Source organism: Clytia hemisphaerica, unplaced genomic scaffold, assembly GCF_902728285.1.
Source record: "Clytia hemisphaerica strain Z4C2 unplaced genomic scaffold, Clytia hemisphaerica genome assembly, whole genome shotgun sequence".
Taxonomy (NCBI): Eukaryota; Metazoa; Cnidaria; class Hydrozoa; order Leptothecata; family Clytiidae; genus Clytia; species Clytia hemisphaerica.
In genome coordinates, this window is record NW_027103987.1 from 496,268 (window position 1) to 512,176 (window position 15,909).

The 15,909-nt window shown below is 34.9% G+C and overlaps 2 protein-coding genes across 2 annotated transcripts; both read right to left on the reverse strand.

The window, feature by feature from the left end:
• Window positions 1-2,241: 2,241 nt before the first annotated feature.
• On the reverse strand, window positions 2,242-3,270 carry LOC136811153 (uncharacterized). Its single transcript, XM_067067770.1, has one exon. The coding sequence runs from the start codon at window positions 3,268-3,270 to the stop codon at window positions 2,242-2,244; it is 1,029 nt and encodes a 342-aa protein (XP_066923871.1).
• A 4,714-nt stretch (window positions 3,271-7,984) lies between these two features.
• Window positions 7,985-15,448, reverse strand: LOC136811119 (ADP-dependent glucokinase-like). Its single transcript, XM_067067724.1, has 2 exons — window positions 15,058-15,448; window positions 7,985-9,204 (listed from the first exon to the last, which is right to left on the reverse strand). Exons 1-2 carry the CDS (start codon window positions 15,426-15,428, stop codon window positions 8,127-8,129), a joined length of 1,449 nt encoding a protein of 482 aa, XP_066923825.1. The 5' UTR covers window positions 15,429-15,448; the 3' UTR covers window positions 7,985-8,126.
• Between the last annotated feature and the right edge of the window lie 461 nt (window positions 15,449-15,909).

Below are 15,909 nucleotides of genomic sequence, written 5' to 3' on the forward strand. Positions count from 1 at the left end.
TGTAGAAAAAATCTTTATTTTTTAGATTCTCCTTGGAAATATCTCTCTAATAATACAGCCCAATGGTGTATAGTAATATTTACTACAACTCTTAGAGTTGCTTTACGAGCCCTTCTTACAGACAAAGTGGTATTTTACCGGCCAGTGAGGGTAAAATAATTATCGGACTGTTTTATGTTTTAGGATTTGAATTCCATGCCGGGGGGTACTAGATTTGTGAGATTACGGGTATGGTCCGAGCCAAAGTTCGAAAATCGACCGCTAATGAGACTGAATTTCAAAATTCTTTCCCATTTTTTGACGCTTTTACCACCTTTAGAAAGACTATTTCCCCAAAATTTCAGCCAAAACTTTCAAATTTTAATTCAAATTTCAAGAATTCATGATACTTTGAGGGAGTTAATTTTTGATTTTCGTAATTTTGGAACCCTTACAAAGACTCAATTGTGAAAGTGTGAGTGTGAAAAAGCGACCTTTATTGCTCGAACATATCCGGCACCCATTATGCCTAAGTACCCCCCACCCTGGGGGATTCCATGTTAGTCATGTCCGTTTCCAAAACTCAATAAGCATGGAAAATGAAAATAAGCACAATATTTTGCAGTGAGAATTTACACTAAAATTGAAGTATAATTTTCGACTGGGGAAGATGATGGTGAGAAGGGGGTGTCCTTTGTAACGACGCTCCGTGTCTCACACAGATTATTTCAACTAGAAATTTGTACGAATTCCAATCCAACAGTTCATTTCGAAGATTGGAAAACCATGAAAGTTATTACTTCTATTGGTATTACACCCCTGTTTCACAGCCCCGGTGGAACTTTTTTCTCAGTGGAGATAAAAATTCCTATTGAAATCCCAATGGGGATAGAAATTCCTTTGTTCCAAAGTTAAAAATACAGTGGCAATGTTTTTGAAGTGCTCAATTTTTAAACATTGAATATTGATATGGGATGAAATAAAAGTTAATTTCATAGTGGGGCTGAAATTCTAAGGTATTTTCTCACGGGGGACGAAATTATTGTCAATCTTTCCAGCGGGGCTGGGCTCCCAGCGGGTCTGTGACACAGGGGTATGATATTGTAAGTAATTAACAACTCCACGGGAATAAGGCGGGTTCGTGGAGGTCAAAATTCTTGCAACGTTACAAATCATTTTCAGAAGCTCCTTTTGGGCTCAAACGAAGCGTATAACTAATTAAAATAAGATTCGGTCTAGGCAGATGTTTTTTCATTTTGAAATTTTGCGTAATTCGCAAAAATTCTCAAATTTGCACTATTTTGATGACGTCATAAAAATTGAAATTCAAATAACTTTTGATAGAATCACCAAAATAATTTCAAACTTTCACCAAAGATGCATTTCAATGCAAATTTTCAAAAAATTTTCAAAAATTTTCAAAATCTTGATGACGTCATCATTTTTTGAGGATTTTAGTTTTTTGCCTTGAAAGTGATGACGTCATGAAATTTCATAAATTTTTTTATTTAATTCTGAAAACATTAATGATATGCATCTTTGGTCAAAATTTGAAATTATTTTGATAATTGTATCAAAAGTTATTGGGATTTCAATTTTTATGACGTCATCAGAATAGCGCAAAATTGAGGATTTTTGCGAATAACGCAAAATTTCAAAGTGAAAAAACATCTGCCTAGACTGAATCCTATTCTACTTAGTCATACGCTTTGTTTGAGCCCAAAATGAGCTTCTGAAAATGATTTGTAACGTTGCAAGCATTTTGACCCCGCCTTAATCCCCTGGAGAAGGTGCAAGAGCAATTAACGCAAATGAGGATGGGATGGGGCCTTACAGACGAAAAAATTACTATTTCTAGATTCGGTGCGTTGTGTTATTGGAAGCCGGGGGGGGGGGGGGGGGGCGGTTACGAACTATGAAAATTTGTAAAAGGTATTTGGAAAATTTCAAAAAGCCATTTTATTTAGTATTATCAGAAGTGAAATATCAACGATGTAACTTCATTTTATTTTTATTTTACTTGACAATATATTTCGATACTTTTGTATCATCATCAGGTCTAAAAAATAAATAAAGATAAAAGTTAAAAACAGTAAAACTGCTTGCTAAAAATCTTCAGTATTTACACGTCAAATACTCTCTATATCAACTCAACTCAAAGAATGAGCTCAAATTTTCAAACGCCAGTTGTAAGAATTCAAAACTGGCATGTGATAATTGATCAATCATCCCATGATAATTGATCATTTATCCCATGACAATTCAAATTCTCAAGACAAGCGTTCTACTTTTGAACTCATCCTTTGTGTTTAAAGAAGGCTTAATGGCTTGAATGCATAAGGCCTCAAGGGCCATAAGATGAAATTCCGATTTAGCTGATTGTGCAATTATTTTGACATCATCCATTTTAAGTTCAACATTACAGCTACGAAAATGGCTTCCCACTGGTGTATTAGCATTCCTGTGCTCTCGAATACGGGATAGTAGATGTCTGGCTGTTTGCCCAACATAACACGACTGACAGCGTGAACAATTTATCTGATAAACTACCCAACTTTTGTATTCTTTTTCAACAGGTGTTTTCAATGATGGTAACAACGTTTTAAGTTTTCGTATCGTTAAAATAACTTTCACTGGAGCACCGACCCTTTTTAATGAATGTTGAAACTGCTCGGTAATTTTACCTCGATATCGAAGAAAAAACTTTTTCATTTCTGGTTCCTCTTCCTTTTGTTCTTCTGTTTGCGGAGGTTTTGTGATCTTTTCAATGGTCTTTTTCATAAGTGGTTCGTAAAATGAAGGAGGATATTGATTCTTTCGTAATATGGATTTTGCTTTTTCGATGCTTGATTTGAAATTTTCAGGTGTACTGCAAGCACGATGAATTCGATATACCATCCCGGTGACATTGGACTTCTTGTACTTGATCGGTGCCAGTGCATGGAAGTTCATTGTTAAACCAGTATCAGTATTTTTCGTGTACCATGTCGATGTTAATTCATTTCCAGAATGTATGATCCTCATGTCTAAAAATGGAATACTACCTTTATCCTCGCGTTCGCAAGTAAATTTTAGATTTGGATGGAATTCATTTATTTCATTTAGTTTGTTTTCGATCTGGTTTGTTTTGATATTACGTAATATATCATCCATATACCTTCCAAAGATTTGCGCTTCTCCTTTGATTTTTCCATCAAATTGACTGAGCCAACCATTTGCCAAATAAGGAGCTGGGGGACTACCCATCGCTAGCCCGTCAGTTTGTCGGTAGTATCCTCGAGGTGTTAGCATTAAGACATTTAGACTGCATAGTTTGGTTAATTCAACAAAAGTATCTTTTGAAACTTATGAAAAAGACCATTGAAAAGATCACAAAACCTCCGCAAACAGAAGAACAAAAGGAAGAGGAACCAGAAATGAAAAAGTTTTTTCTTCGATATCGAGGTAAAATTACCGAGCAGTTTCAACATTCATTAAAAAGGGTCGGTGCTCCAGTGAAAGTTATTTTAACGATACGAAAACTTAAAACGTTGTTACCATCATTGAAAACACCTGTTGAAAAAGAATACAAAAGTTGGGTAGTTTATCAGATAAATTGTTCACGCTGTCAGTCGTGTTATGTTGGGCAAACAGCCAGACATCTACTATCCCGTATTCGAGAGCACAGGAATGCTAATACACCAGTGGGAAGCCATTTTCGTAGCTGTAATGTTGAACTTAAAATGGATGATGTCAAAATAATTTCACAATCAGCTAAATCGGAATTTCATCTTATGGCCCTTGAGGCCTTATGCATTCAAGCCATTAAGCCTTCTTTAAACACAAAGGATGAGTTCAAAAGTAGAACGCTTGTCTTGAGAATTTGAATTGTCATGGGATAAATGATCAATTATCATGGGATGATTGATCAATTATCACATGCCAGTTTTGAATTCTTACAACTGGCGTTTGAAAATTTGAGCTCATTCTTTGAGTTGAGTTGATATAGAGAGTATTTGACGTGTAAATACTGAAGATTTTTAGCAAGCAGTTTTACTGTTTTTAACTTTTATCTTTATTTATTTTTTAGACCTGATGATGATACAAAAGTATCGAAATATATTGTCAAGTAAAATAAAAATAAAATGAAGTTACATCGTTGATATTTCACTTCTGATATCAAAATTCACAATGTTTTTACCGAGAAGATTATTTAGTATTATGTCCACAAATCAATCGATCTGAAGAAGCGTATAAAAAACGAGTAAACAAACGAACGAACGCAAGCTGACGTGTTCTTGTCAAGCCGATTAATTAAGCTTTGTTGAGAAAATGCGATGACGAAGAAATGACATATCAACTTTATCAACCGATTAAAACACCTTGTCATCTGAGCTTGTCTTTTAAAAGCTCTGACCATAGTCGAAAAATTGATTTTAGTATTTGAACCTAAAAGTTATGTTTTAGAAATTTTTAACATTAAAACACCTTGTCATCTGAGCTTGTCTTTTAAAAGCTCTGACCATAGTCGAAAAATTGATTTTAGTATTTGAACCTAAAAGTTATGTTTTAGAAATTTTTAACATTAAAACACCTTGTCATCTGAGCTTGTCTTTTAAAAGCTCTGACCATAGTCGAAAAATTGATTTTAGTATTTGAACCTAAAAGTTATGTTTTAGAAATTTTTAACAAAGAATTGCCTTTACACGTTTTTTTTTATTAGAGCCCAGCTCATAAGAACATTCAGGCTGAAATTCGTCAAAACATTAAGAACATCGTAAGAACATGCCCAGCCTCAGTTTGGGAAAAAATGACAAGAAACTACAATTTTTTCCTCTTTTATTTCAAGCAGTTTTAAGCTAACTTAGGGATGGATTTTCTAAAATCGAGAGTCAAATATTGTCCAAATTTTACCAATTTTAAGTGCTTTTTATTTTGCATGATATTGTCGATTTAGAGTAGTCTGAAAAATTAAGAACGCATTTAAGAACATTTTAGGCTGAAAATTGCTAAAAAAATAAGCACATCCAGGCTCAGGCAAATTTTAGGTGTTCTAATAAATAAAAAAACGTGTATAAATTGTTTTTTAATCAAATCCCTTAAGAGTAATTAAGAATTTAATTGCAAAAATGAGGCTATGAACTTTAAAAAGACGTTAATAATATGTTGCATTACATTCTTTTAATAAAAAGTGCTAAGTTTTAATGGGTAATGAACCTGTTTGTTTGGAAGTTTTTTCAAACAGTCCGCAAAGAATTGAACTGTTTTAAAATTGTCGGAAAAATTTTCTAAATTAAAGCATCAAAAGTTATGGCTGTTTTTCTATGAAAAATTGGTCAAAAAGCCGGTTGGTTCGAAACGCAGGAGACAGGACGCAGGAGACAGGACACAGGACACAGGACGCAGGACACAGGACGCAGGTCATACAAACTACAGACCGGAAAATTATAACATACACTCGTAATATATAATGTATAAAATGTTTCTAAAAACATTATACGTAATGGAAAATTATATATTATACAAAATACGCTATTTAAAAGATGTTTAAATGACAAGCCATCAATCCTAAATATTGACAAAATGACATTTAAATTATGTAAATGATGACGCTAGCACAAAATACAAGGTGTGTACATCAGTTTACAACAAAATGTTTTTTCATGCTCAATAGGATGCTGATGGTGCAAGTAGATATAGATTTATATATTTTGAAAACATTAAATGCTCCAAGGGAGCTGTTTTAGAGATATGAAAATAGTGACGTCATTTTCATCAAAAATACGAGATAGGGAATGAAAATATTGATATATTAATAAAATACATACCTTTGACGCTATTTTAGTCAATTTTTGTTATCATACCTAAGGTGATGCAGGAGATATAATGAGATATGATATAGCTATTTTCCTGTTGGGGCTGTTTAAAGATGAGATAAATATTTTTAACACATGTATTTTGTGTATAACATATATGTCACATGTCAATGACATTGAAAAGATACAGGTCCGTGTTATACACGGCACAGAATGCAAAAGCACGTGGCAAGTATGTGGGTAGATTTTGACCTTTAAAAAGGTTCTAGACCAATAAAATACCTTCAGAATGATATTTCTAACAATTACAAGTGTTTTTCAAACATTTTCTTTGTCTTTTACAGCAATTAAAGCTGACCTGTCAGCACTGTCCTGTGTCCTGTGTCCTGCCTCCTGGGTCCTGTGTCCTGCGTTTCGAACCAACCGTCAAAAAGCACTATTTCCAAGATTTTGAGATAAATAAGCTTCTAGAAAAATTTTCCGAAAAATTAATATTAGTTCGATAAAAGACACACCATCTACCGCAAAAATCTTTTCAAAATGTTTTTTCTTCGCCGAAAATAAACTCTTCAAAGTTGAAGTACTCCTCTTCGCAAAAGTGTTCATTTTCTTCTTCATCAAATTTTTTCATTCCGATTCTTAAATTTTCAGACTCAAGGATAATTATTGACATAACGGAAAATGTATGATATGCCACAGTTTTGTGTGCTGCATCACATAGACATTTATATTTTGTACGTGGCAAATATAAAAAATTCACTATAGTCAGAGCCCTTAAGACTGTAAAAAAGTAAGTAAGGTATTAACCCGGTGACAGATTTTTGATAGACTGGATGGTGTGATAAGTGGCCCGGTAGTATATGGTAATATGATTTTGCTTATAGGCAGGTTTTATTTGTTTTGGAAGGTAGTAATAGGACGAAGTAATGTTTTTATTTATTTATTTATTTTCTTTAACTCTAAGTACCTTTTTTGTGATTTAGATTTTTAACATTTTCTTTCCAAAGTGGCTTCACTGGACTCAGCGCAATCAAAAATCATCAGAAAACAAAGTTCAGTCAGAAGTAGACTCTAGTCTAGTAAGGTACAAGGTCGAAATCTATATTTCTTAGGGAGTGATGCTTGCAATACATTCAAAATACCATCCTATTTTTGATATTATATCAAAGCGAGGGTTGATTTTTGTGGGAAAACAGCTTTGGCGGAAAAGTAGGCCTTTTTTGTTGCTTCATTGTTTGAAAATATAAGAGAGTTTTATTGGGTCGTATGCAAGCTTTTTTTTGAATACACGCTTACTTTATAAGAATTCTATAATGAAATATCATAGCGTGGCGAGGATTATACAGTAGATAAGATCACAACAGCATCATTTCCAAGTTAAAAACGCGTCTTCTAAAAACTATGTGATAAAATCGTAAATAAATGAATGTATTTAATAGATATAACTACAAAAATGGGTTTTATTTGATAAAGAGATTGCTTAGTTTTACTAATAAGTAGTCAGCTATCTAACCAGCAGTTTTGCAAAGAGGTCCCCCAAGCGGTTTTCGGGATGACGTGGTAAGGACTTTTTTGCAGCGTGATTACGTGATTTGGAAATTTTTTTCTTCGTGATTGCGCGATGAGAGGTTAAAACGTGATCATGATTTGAAAGATTTTTGAGCCGTGATACGTGATTTGGACTTTTTTCAAAGGGATGCGTGATTGTCCATTTTTTTTGCTGATTTTCGTTATCGTGATTGAAGACAAAAAATTGCGTGATATCGTGATCAGAGTTTCCACTGGGGGCCTCTGCAAAGGCTACGAGACAAAATCTTTATTCAATAGAGATTATTGTAGTTGACAGAATCAAAATGACTGTCCGACCCCTAATTTCAGAATGGACTTTTGATGGACCTAACTTTCCAAGAAAAAGAGAAGAGAGATTGATTACTCGCCGAAAAAAGTCCTCGCCAAAATTGAAACTTTTACGTTTCCTAATTTTTGTCTAAAAGGCTCATTTTTAAGCGAAAAAAAACAAATTTTCAAATTTGCCGTACCCCAGTTTTTGTCAAAACTAAAAATTCGACAAAAGATTCGTCACTCGCCAAAACAAGCTCTCGCAGGCTCTCGCGAAAATAAGTTCCCCCTATCTGTGAGATTTGGTAAATTATAAAAGGTCTAGAAAAGGGACTTCTCTCGTGTGTATAAATATCTGGCACTCAGTTCCTCTGGTTCTCTTATTAGAATCTCCGCTTGTCAGATAGCTAACTTGAAGTTGTTTATTTAAAATAATAAAATTCTAATCGGTTTTATTAAAGTTTCTACCATTTAATGTCCAATGTTCTTTAGACCAAAAAAAAAAGAAGTATCTTACAACTGTGGCATCAAACCTGCTGGTGTTATGTTATCGCCACCGCCGGCTGTTTGTTTCACCTTGGTGCACACGAGAACAGGTGCAATACAAATCTCGTTTTCGCGTTCCTCCCAACACGAGATTGGCGCATGCTCGTTGAAGCTGATTCGTTTATCAGTGTTCTTGGTGGTCAAGGAGAACGAATCATCCATCAATAATTTTGCATTGTCAGCATTAATTTCCTTGACACCACACACGTGACGATGAGCTACCAATGAGGCTTTAGCGCACCCAGCACGTGTGTTCTTCCACATGGAACCCTTCTTCGTCCAGATGGCTTGATACGCTAACGTGTGAACATGAACGCGCGATAAACCGCGCTGACTAACAAGTTCGACATTTTGAATTAGCGAGCGTAGGTTATCGAGAACCGTGGCCGTTCGTGGATTGGAATCAGCGACTTCAATGATGGTTCCATCTCGAATCATACTTTCAATGTTTGGAAGTTCTTGTTCATTCATTCCCAAAGAATCAACATAAGGAACAATATTTTCAATCAGTGACTTCATCATAGCCACTTCTCCAAATGAAGCCATTTCGAAATGGATTTTGATGGAAGCTGGTAAACCACGCAACCAATCTCTCATTTTATTCATTCTCTCCTCGCGGACGCCTTCTTCGAATTTAAAATTATCAAGCATCTGTAAGCCACCAATCAAAACAGTTTGTGGTTGAACTTTTTCCACAACTTCCATAAAACTTTCCAAAGATCTTAATTCCGGATTGTTTTTATCGGAATGTAAAATAAACCGATTAGCCCGATTTACAACATACGGACCCCATTGTTCTCCAACTTTATACTCCAAAATCAAATGAATATCATCATTCTCCCCAAACCCCTGTGAAAAGTGAATGTTTTTATGAACTTGTTTGCGCATTTTCTCTGATCCTTTGGCACCAACGTGAACGGTAAATCCTTCGATTGCAAATCGTTTGCTGATGACAGGCGCATTTCCACCCATCGCCAAATAAGCGCCTTCCAATTGGGCGGCCTTTTCCACCATGACCGACAGCAACTCGTTTGAAACGTATCGCCTGAAAATAAATTTAAAAGTTCTTGGTTGTTTCGTTCAGTTTCTGAGCTAGAACACATGGAAAGCACCATTTTTAACCACTATAGGAAAAAACTGCCTTAACATGTGAAAAACACATGGGGAAAATCAAGTTTGAACAGCTTTGAAAGAAAGCAAAAAAACAATAACAACAAAACAAAAATATTTCAATTTTTAAGAAGATTGACCAGAGTCTAGATAATGGAGAATTTTCTTAAATGTACTTCATAATCAAAATCATGTAATTTTCAGTTTCAATTTTTTAATATCAATTTGATCACTTTGAAAAAGAAATTGTACAATTAGGAAACATTGAATTGGAATAGGACACATAATAAAATATACCGTCTATTCTTTACTAAACCTGAGTACCGTCAACGGTACTTTCTTTACTTTCTTTGCGGTAGCTCTTTTGGTAGAGAGCAATTAATCGTTAATCACACTCTCCAATGCCGCGCCAATGTTTATTTTAATGTTTTTTCTTACATTTTTTTTGCATTGAACGTTTTAATTGCATTCGAAATTTATTTTGTGAGAAAGAAAATCAATAAACAACAATAAAAGAAAGACATAAAGAGAAGAGAAAAATATAAAACTCTCAGTGTAATTTCTGTAATTTACTTTCCTAACTGGGAAAAAGTAGTGAAAGCCATTGTGCGATTAGCTCGTAATCACATAATAACTCGTACAATTCGAAAATTGCACTCGTGATTTTTTTGTTTCGAATTTTCCTCGTCCTTTCGGACTCGGAAAATTAATAACAAAAAAATCACTCGTGCAATTATATTCGAATAGCACTCGTTATCATGTGATTACATATACGAATAGTATGCAAACAAGTTATATTTTGACTTTCTGACTCATAGGTAAGTCAAGGATTAGAAACAGTTATGATTTTAAGACTTATGAAAGTAAAGCCAATAGTCTTTTAGTCTTTTTTTTCTGACTAAGTTTGAAGTTGTCAATCATTTTTCAACTGATCAGATAATTGTACCATATCGAAATCAAAGCAACTTTCTGTTAAATATTTGAGAAAGTAATCTACGACTGAGTTTGCTTTTAAAAATACCCACAGGCTAAACATTCTCCTTCCATGGGAAACATTCCTGGCACGTTTCCGGGATCTGTTGTTGCTTTTTTCTGGACATACCAGCAAAGATGATTTTTCGCTGCATAAAATGAGTAGACAACAAACAACGGGCTATCAAGTTGAAGCTACTTTTGTACCTACCCAGTGTGATGCTTTTTATGTTAGTCTATTGTAAAAGTAAAGTGGCGATAAGAATGCTTCCCCGAGAATGAAAAAGTTTAGCTAGCCATCTTATGGTATGAAAACTTTTCATTCAAAAAAAGTGAGGGGACGATGAAATAGACCTTTTGCTAAATTAGGATGTCATATGAATAATTAAAAACTCCAGCACCAAACAATGACAAGAAAAAGTTAATGCATCTACTTATATTAATTATGTATTAATGTGCTATTGTTTTGAGGCTGGAGTTTTTATTTAACATGACATCTAAACTAGCAGAAGGTCTATTTGTGATATTCATGACGTTATGTATTCGTTTATTGACACATCGATTCAAAACATTTGGCAGCCATTTTCAGTGGCAAAAAAACTTGTGTGCACAGTATTTTCCAAGCAACGACCCCCAGGAAATATTCTAAATATCGTCAATACAGAAGGGGTAATCTATCTATATATTTAAGTAGTCATGAAACATGAATGTTCATTATCACTAAATATAAATAAAGTAGTGTAAATGTTTATGTTCATTCAAATATATACAACAAAAATCTTTATCCGAAATCTTTGTCAAAAAGGAATTTGCTATAAAATCATTTGTTTATCCTCCAAATGACTTTTATGGTACTTCTAACCTCGGGAAAATCATTTGAAGACTTTTGCATTCACATTGAAGCTAATTCTGATCTTTTCCCTTCGCTGACGAAGCTACCGTCAGTAAAACGTCAAAAAGGAAAGTCTAGCTTTTCCACCAAAAAACACCGGGTTTTCATTGGTTCTCGAAATAAGGCTCTGGCAATACTTTTTGTCCACTAATTAACTGTATAAGTCTTCAGTATGTATGATACTAGCTTGGTACAAACAACAATTTTTTATCATAAACAATTACAATTCAAGGCTTTGAAGATGTCGAAAGACAAAAAACCTGTAGCAACTTTTAACGTTAATTTCTGCGGGTTTTGAAACCTACCTATGGGAGAGTATACCCTTATAAAACGTATATTTCTTTGTAAGTATTTTGTTAGCTTTCTTACAGATAGCATCAGTATGTGTGTTCTATTTGAGCTTTTTATTTAGCTTTACTCTGAGGTATTTAGGAATAGATTCTTTTTCGAGGTTCGAATTATGGATTGAATAAACAGATTCAATTGGTTTGATTTAATTAGCAACACTTCAAAACTAAATGAACCAGAACCTCTTTTATTATACTTCTTTTTTAAATACAGTATTCACTAACTCCATAAATTAATAATCGATAATATCGATTGGATTGATAGCAATGGATAGCTAATCGAGGACGAAAAAATTGTGAATATCGATTAGCTAACGATTATGGATTTTAATCGATATAGTTCATCGATTAATATCGATTAGCTATCGATTTTAATCGATGATCGATTTTATCAATTACGACCGTCTGGTCTATACCGTGAGATTGGGTAATTTGCATCAGTGGAGGCTAACATGCATAGCCCTCAAATGAATGACCTGGCTGGTCATTAAAATACAAAGTTAAATCAAAACAAAAATGGTAGAGTAGAGCTGCAAGCAAAGCTGCGTAATTCATTTGTTTTGAAATTTTGCTGCTTTGATTAGTCAGTCATTTGATGGCTATGCAAGTTTCCCTCCACTGATGCAAGTTACCCGACTTCACGGTACAAAATAGCTTAGCTCATCTGATTTTTGGCCACAAAGAGATGTCGGCCAAATGTTTACATGATTTTTCTTCTCTCTATTGTTTCATATCTAAAGATTTTTAATGGGCTCTTTCAGAAAAAATTTGATATAGGGGTTGGACGACAGGAATTTTCAGATAAAAAAAACACTCGGAAATCCAGTCAATTTTTCAAATCAATTTTTTTATTTGAACCATTGGAAATTCCACATACCGTCAACTGCTCTAACTTGGGACGATTGGTCGAAACATGGGACTGTTGCATATCTGGTCTGTATTTTCACTTACTGTAAGAGGCCACTCACATATCGATTTTTCCCACGCTTAGCGTCATTCCGACGCTAATTAAAAAACCCACTCACCCCCCCTACCCTTAGCGTCATATTATAAAATATACCGAAAACCGATGAAAACCTTTTTTCCTTTCTCACTTCAAGTATTGATGTTCCACTGACAGAGAAGTTTCTTCCCTCTTCTGCTTGGTACATTTTGCTTTTTTTTCGAGTAGTGGTTTCGGTATATGACTTTTGCACAAGTTCGCATAAGTTATGACGCGAAGTCCCAAACTTTTAAACATAGCATCTCCGGTATTTTACTATACTGGCTTATTTTTGATGTCGTGAAAAAGAGAAGCGCGAGGATGTTTTGTTGAATCTCGAATATGAACAGGGGAACAGGGTGCTAATTGAAAATAATAAGTATGGAAGTTATAGTTTTCTGGAAATTTGAACATCTCTTTGGCCTCAAAAACCGATATCTCTAGTAGATTTTCTTAGCGTCACTCGATCTAACCCACCCACCCTATAGCGTCGGAATGACGCTATAAGCGTAGGAAAAATCGATATGTGAGTGGCCCCTAAAATCGAAAGAGAGATCGTGTATTTTTAAATACGCTGTTCCTTAACTCAAATCAAATGACTTTGGAGGTTCGGTGAAATGGTGGCCAAATTGCCGTCCAATGTTTTGTCAGATAGTCCCAAGTTAGAGCAATTGACGGTAATTCGTCAAAATTTTGAAAAAAGTATCGGAAATTCCAGATTTCGTTTCAATTGCTTTTGTATTGGAAATCCATAAATTTCAAAAAAAAATTTTGCCTCGGAATTCCACAAAATATAGATATATATATGAAAAAATTATAGGAAATTTTAAAGCGTTTTTTAAAATTTCCTATATTTTTGACACGCAATTCCTTCCGAAAGCTCTGTTGAATTTCAAAAGCCTAGGGCAGTTTTACTCAAAATTTATTGTAGAAGAAGATTCCGTAAAAATGGATTGCCTGTTAAACCATGCCTTCGCCCCCGAATTAGAGAATTCTGAACCCCTTGAAATCCCTAAGCAATTTCAACCAGGCCGGGAGCGGGCGTAAATTATAACCATGCAATTGCGCGCTTACGCCCTCGAAACATAAGCGTGCAATTGAGAGGATTTCCCAGACTGGAAGAGCCCAATCATGAATATCATGAATAATAAGAACCAAGGATTAAAAAAAGTACCTTAAGGGAAGAAATTTTCGCGAGAAGAAATTTTCGCGGAAGAAATTTTCGCGGAATTTAATTTCGCGAATTTGGGCGTAATTCGCGAAATTAAATTCCACGAAACACACCAAAATTGTTAAATCGCGAAATTAAATTCCGCGAAATTCGATTTTTTTTCTTCTTCTTTTATTTTGTTGTTTTTGACCAGGTATTACCAAAAAAGATGGACACAATTGATTTTTAAGCATTATAACGTGTATTTTTTTTATCAAATATAAACAAATATAAACAACTCCGTGATGCTTAAAAGTTAATCTAAGTTGATAACTTCTTCTCAATCGCGAAATTAAATTCCGTGAAACTTTTGAAATCGGCTCATTCGCGAAATTAAATTCCGCGAAATTTGCTATTTTGAGACTCTGATTCGCGAAATTAAATTCCGCGAAGATTTCTTCTCGCGAAAATTTCTTCCCTTAAGGTACTTACTCCAGTCAGGACCTCATTTCACTTTATCGATATTACGCAAACGGCAGTTTGCGCTAAATTATTTTGGTTTCACTTTCGATTTCAAGCAAAGGTCTTAGCAACAAGGCGCGCGTACATAGCAACGGGGCTGGGTAGAAAAATCTAAACATAGAATTCAAAAAAAATACCGATCATCGTATAGAGCACTAAAAAATACCCCCTGTCTATGTTTAGTTTGTTCTACCTTGGATTATAACTGAAAACATCTTCAAATAACCTTTGCCCGCTATCAGCCCGCGCGGTAATCTTTGCCCGCTCCAATTCTTAGATAATGAATAAGAGAGGTGCGCTTAGCTAAGCCGTGCTCGCGGGCGATAAATTTATCTTTACTTTTCTTGTATATTTTAGTGGTATTTATCCAATGAAAAGGATGTTGACATAATATGCACGACACTGACAAAATATGCACGGCATTGATTATGACATCATTAAATATGTCAATATCGATTCAACGCCCGTTAAAGAAAATAATTTGTAAATAGTTCTTTTTATCGTAAAATTTAGAAATACGAGCAAAAAAGAGTCAAATTTAATATTTGTTTCCTATCTAGATTATATTAGCGTTAGAATACGGTAAATTTTCACGAAAAATATTTCGCGATGGCGGTACGCCCAATCGCGCCCACGGGAAAGTTCCAATTTTTAATTATCGGGAAATCGGGGAAACCGGTTCACCACGTGGATAAAAAACGTACGGAATGAAACCTGATAGCAGGTTTTCAACCAGATTTATTCAGATAAAGCTATAAGAGGTTCATTACTTGTGGATTTTAAAACCTACATAAGCAAAAACGAAAGTTGTTGTGAAGGAAAGAGTAAACGCAAGACAGAAGGTTTGGTTGTGTTGATCAGGTATGTTTTTATTCTATCCGAACTAATGTTAAAAAAGACCAAAGAGGTCCTGACTGACTTACTCTGCAGCTGCACCATTGGATAAGAAGAAAGCAAACATTTCTGCAACATCTTCCAATGATTGAATATTATTGTGATATTTTGCTTCTTTAGGTGGCTTTAATCCAAGAGCATTGACAAGAGGGATTCCATCAACAAAAAGATCAACACAAGCTCCAAAACCAACAGCAACGGCCTTTTCAGTTGAGAGATTCACACTACGTTCCTCAAGTAAGAGTCCATGTAAAACATTATTCACACGTTGTCTTTCGATATTGAGATAGTTGTTGTAATAGTAATATCCAAAAATACCAAAGGATATGGCAAGAAAAAGGTGTCTTAAAACTGTGAACGTCGACATAGTTTGAGAATTGCCTTGCAAAGTTGTCGCCATCTTGAAATGAAGACGTAAAATAAAAATAGTGGCAATCGGCGCCCCTTTATGGAGCGCCAAAACAAGAACTCCCTATACCCGCCCCAAAACGCCTCTTGGGTCAAGAAGTATAGTGAAGGGCTTGAAGTGAACCTCCTATCCTAAATAGGATTTGAAGCCATTGCGCGGCCCAGGGCAGTCTGCGTGGGATTTCACAAAAATACTACATTGAAAGTAAAATTTACCTCTAGATTTTCAAAAATGTACCAATCGATAGATTCAATCCGTCTCGTCATCAAAAATACGGCGCACATTTTAAAGGCTTCACTTTATCTTGCCTGAGAAAACCTTTTTCTAGAATTCAACCTGTGGCGACGGACCAAAAGAAATTTATCGCGCATGTGTCTCTCAGTAACGGAGAGGTCTCTATACTAAGAGTCTACTCCTGACTGAACTGGCTTCCTGATGATTTTGATGTCCAAATGTAGACTATAGGAAGCAT

Excerpts from the sequence above, each read along its gene's own strand:
- LOC136811153 (XM_067067770.1), bottom strand. The coding sequence starts at position 3,270 with ATGCTAACACCTCGAGGATACTACCGACAAACTGACGGGCTAGCGATG.
- LOC136811119 (XM_067067724.1), bottom strand. The coding sequence starts at position 15,428 with ATGGCGACAACTTTGCAAGGCAATTCTCAAACTATGTCGACGTTCACA. Across the intron at positions 9,205-15,057 it reads TCCAATGGTGCAGCTGCAGA|GCGATACGTTTCAAACGAGT; the intron begins GTAAGTCAGTCA and ends ATTTATTTTCAG.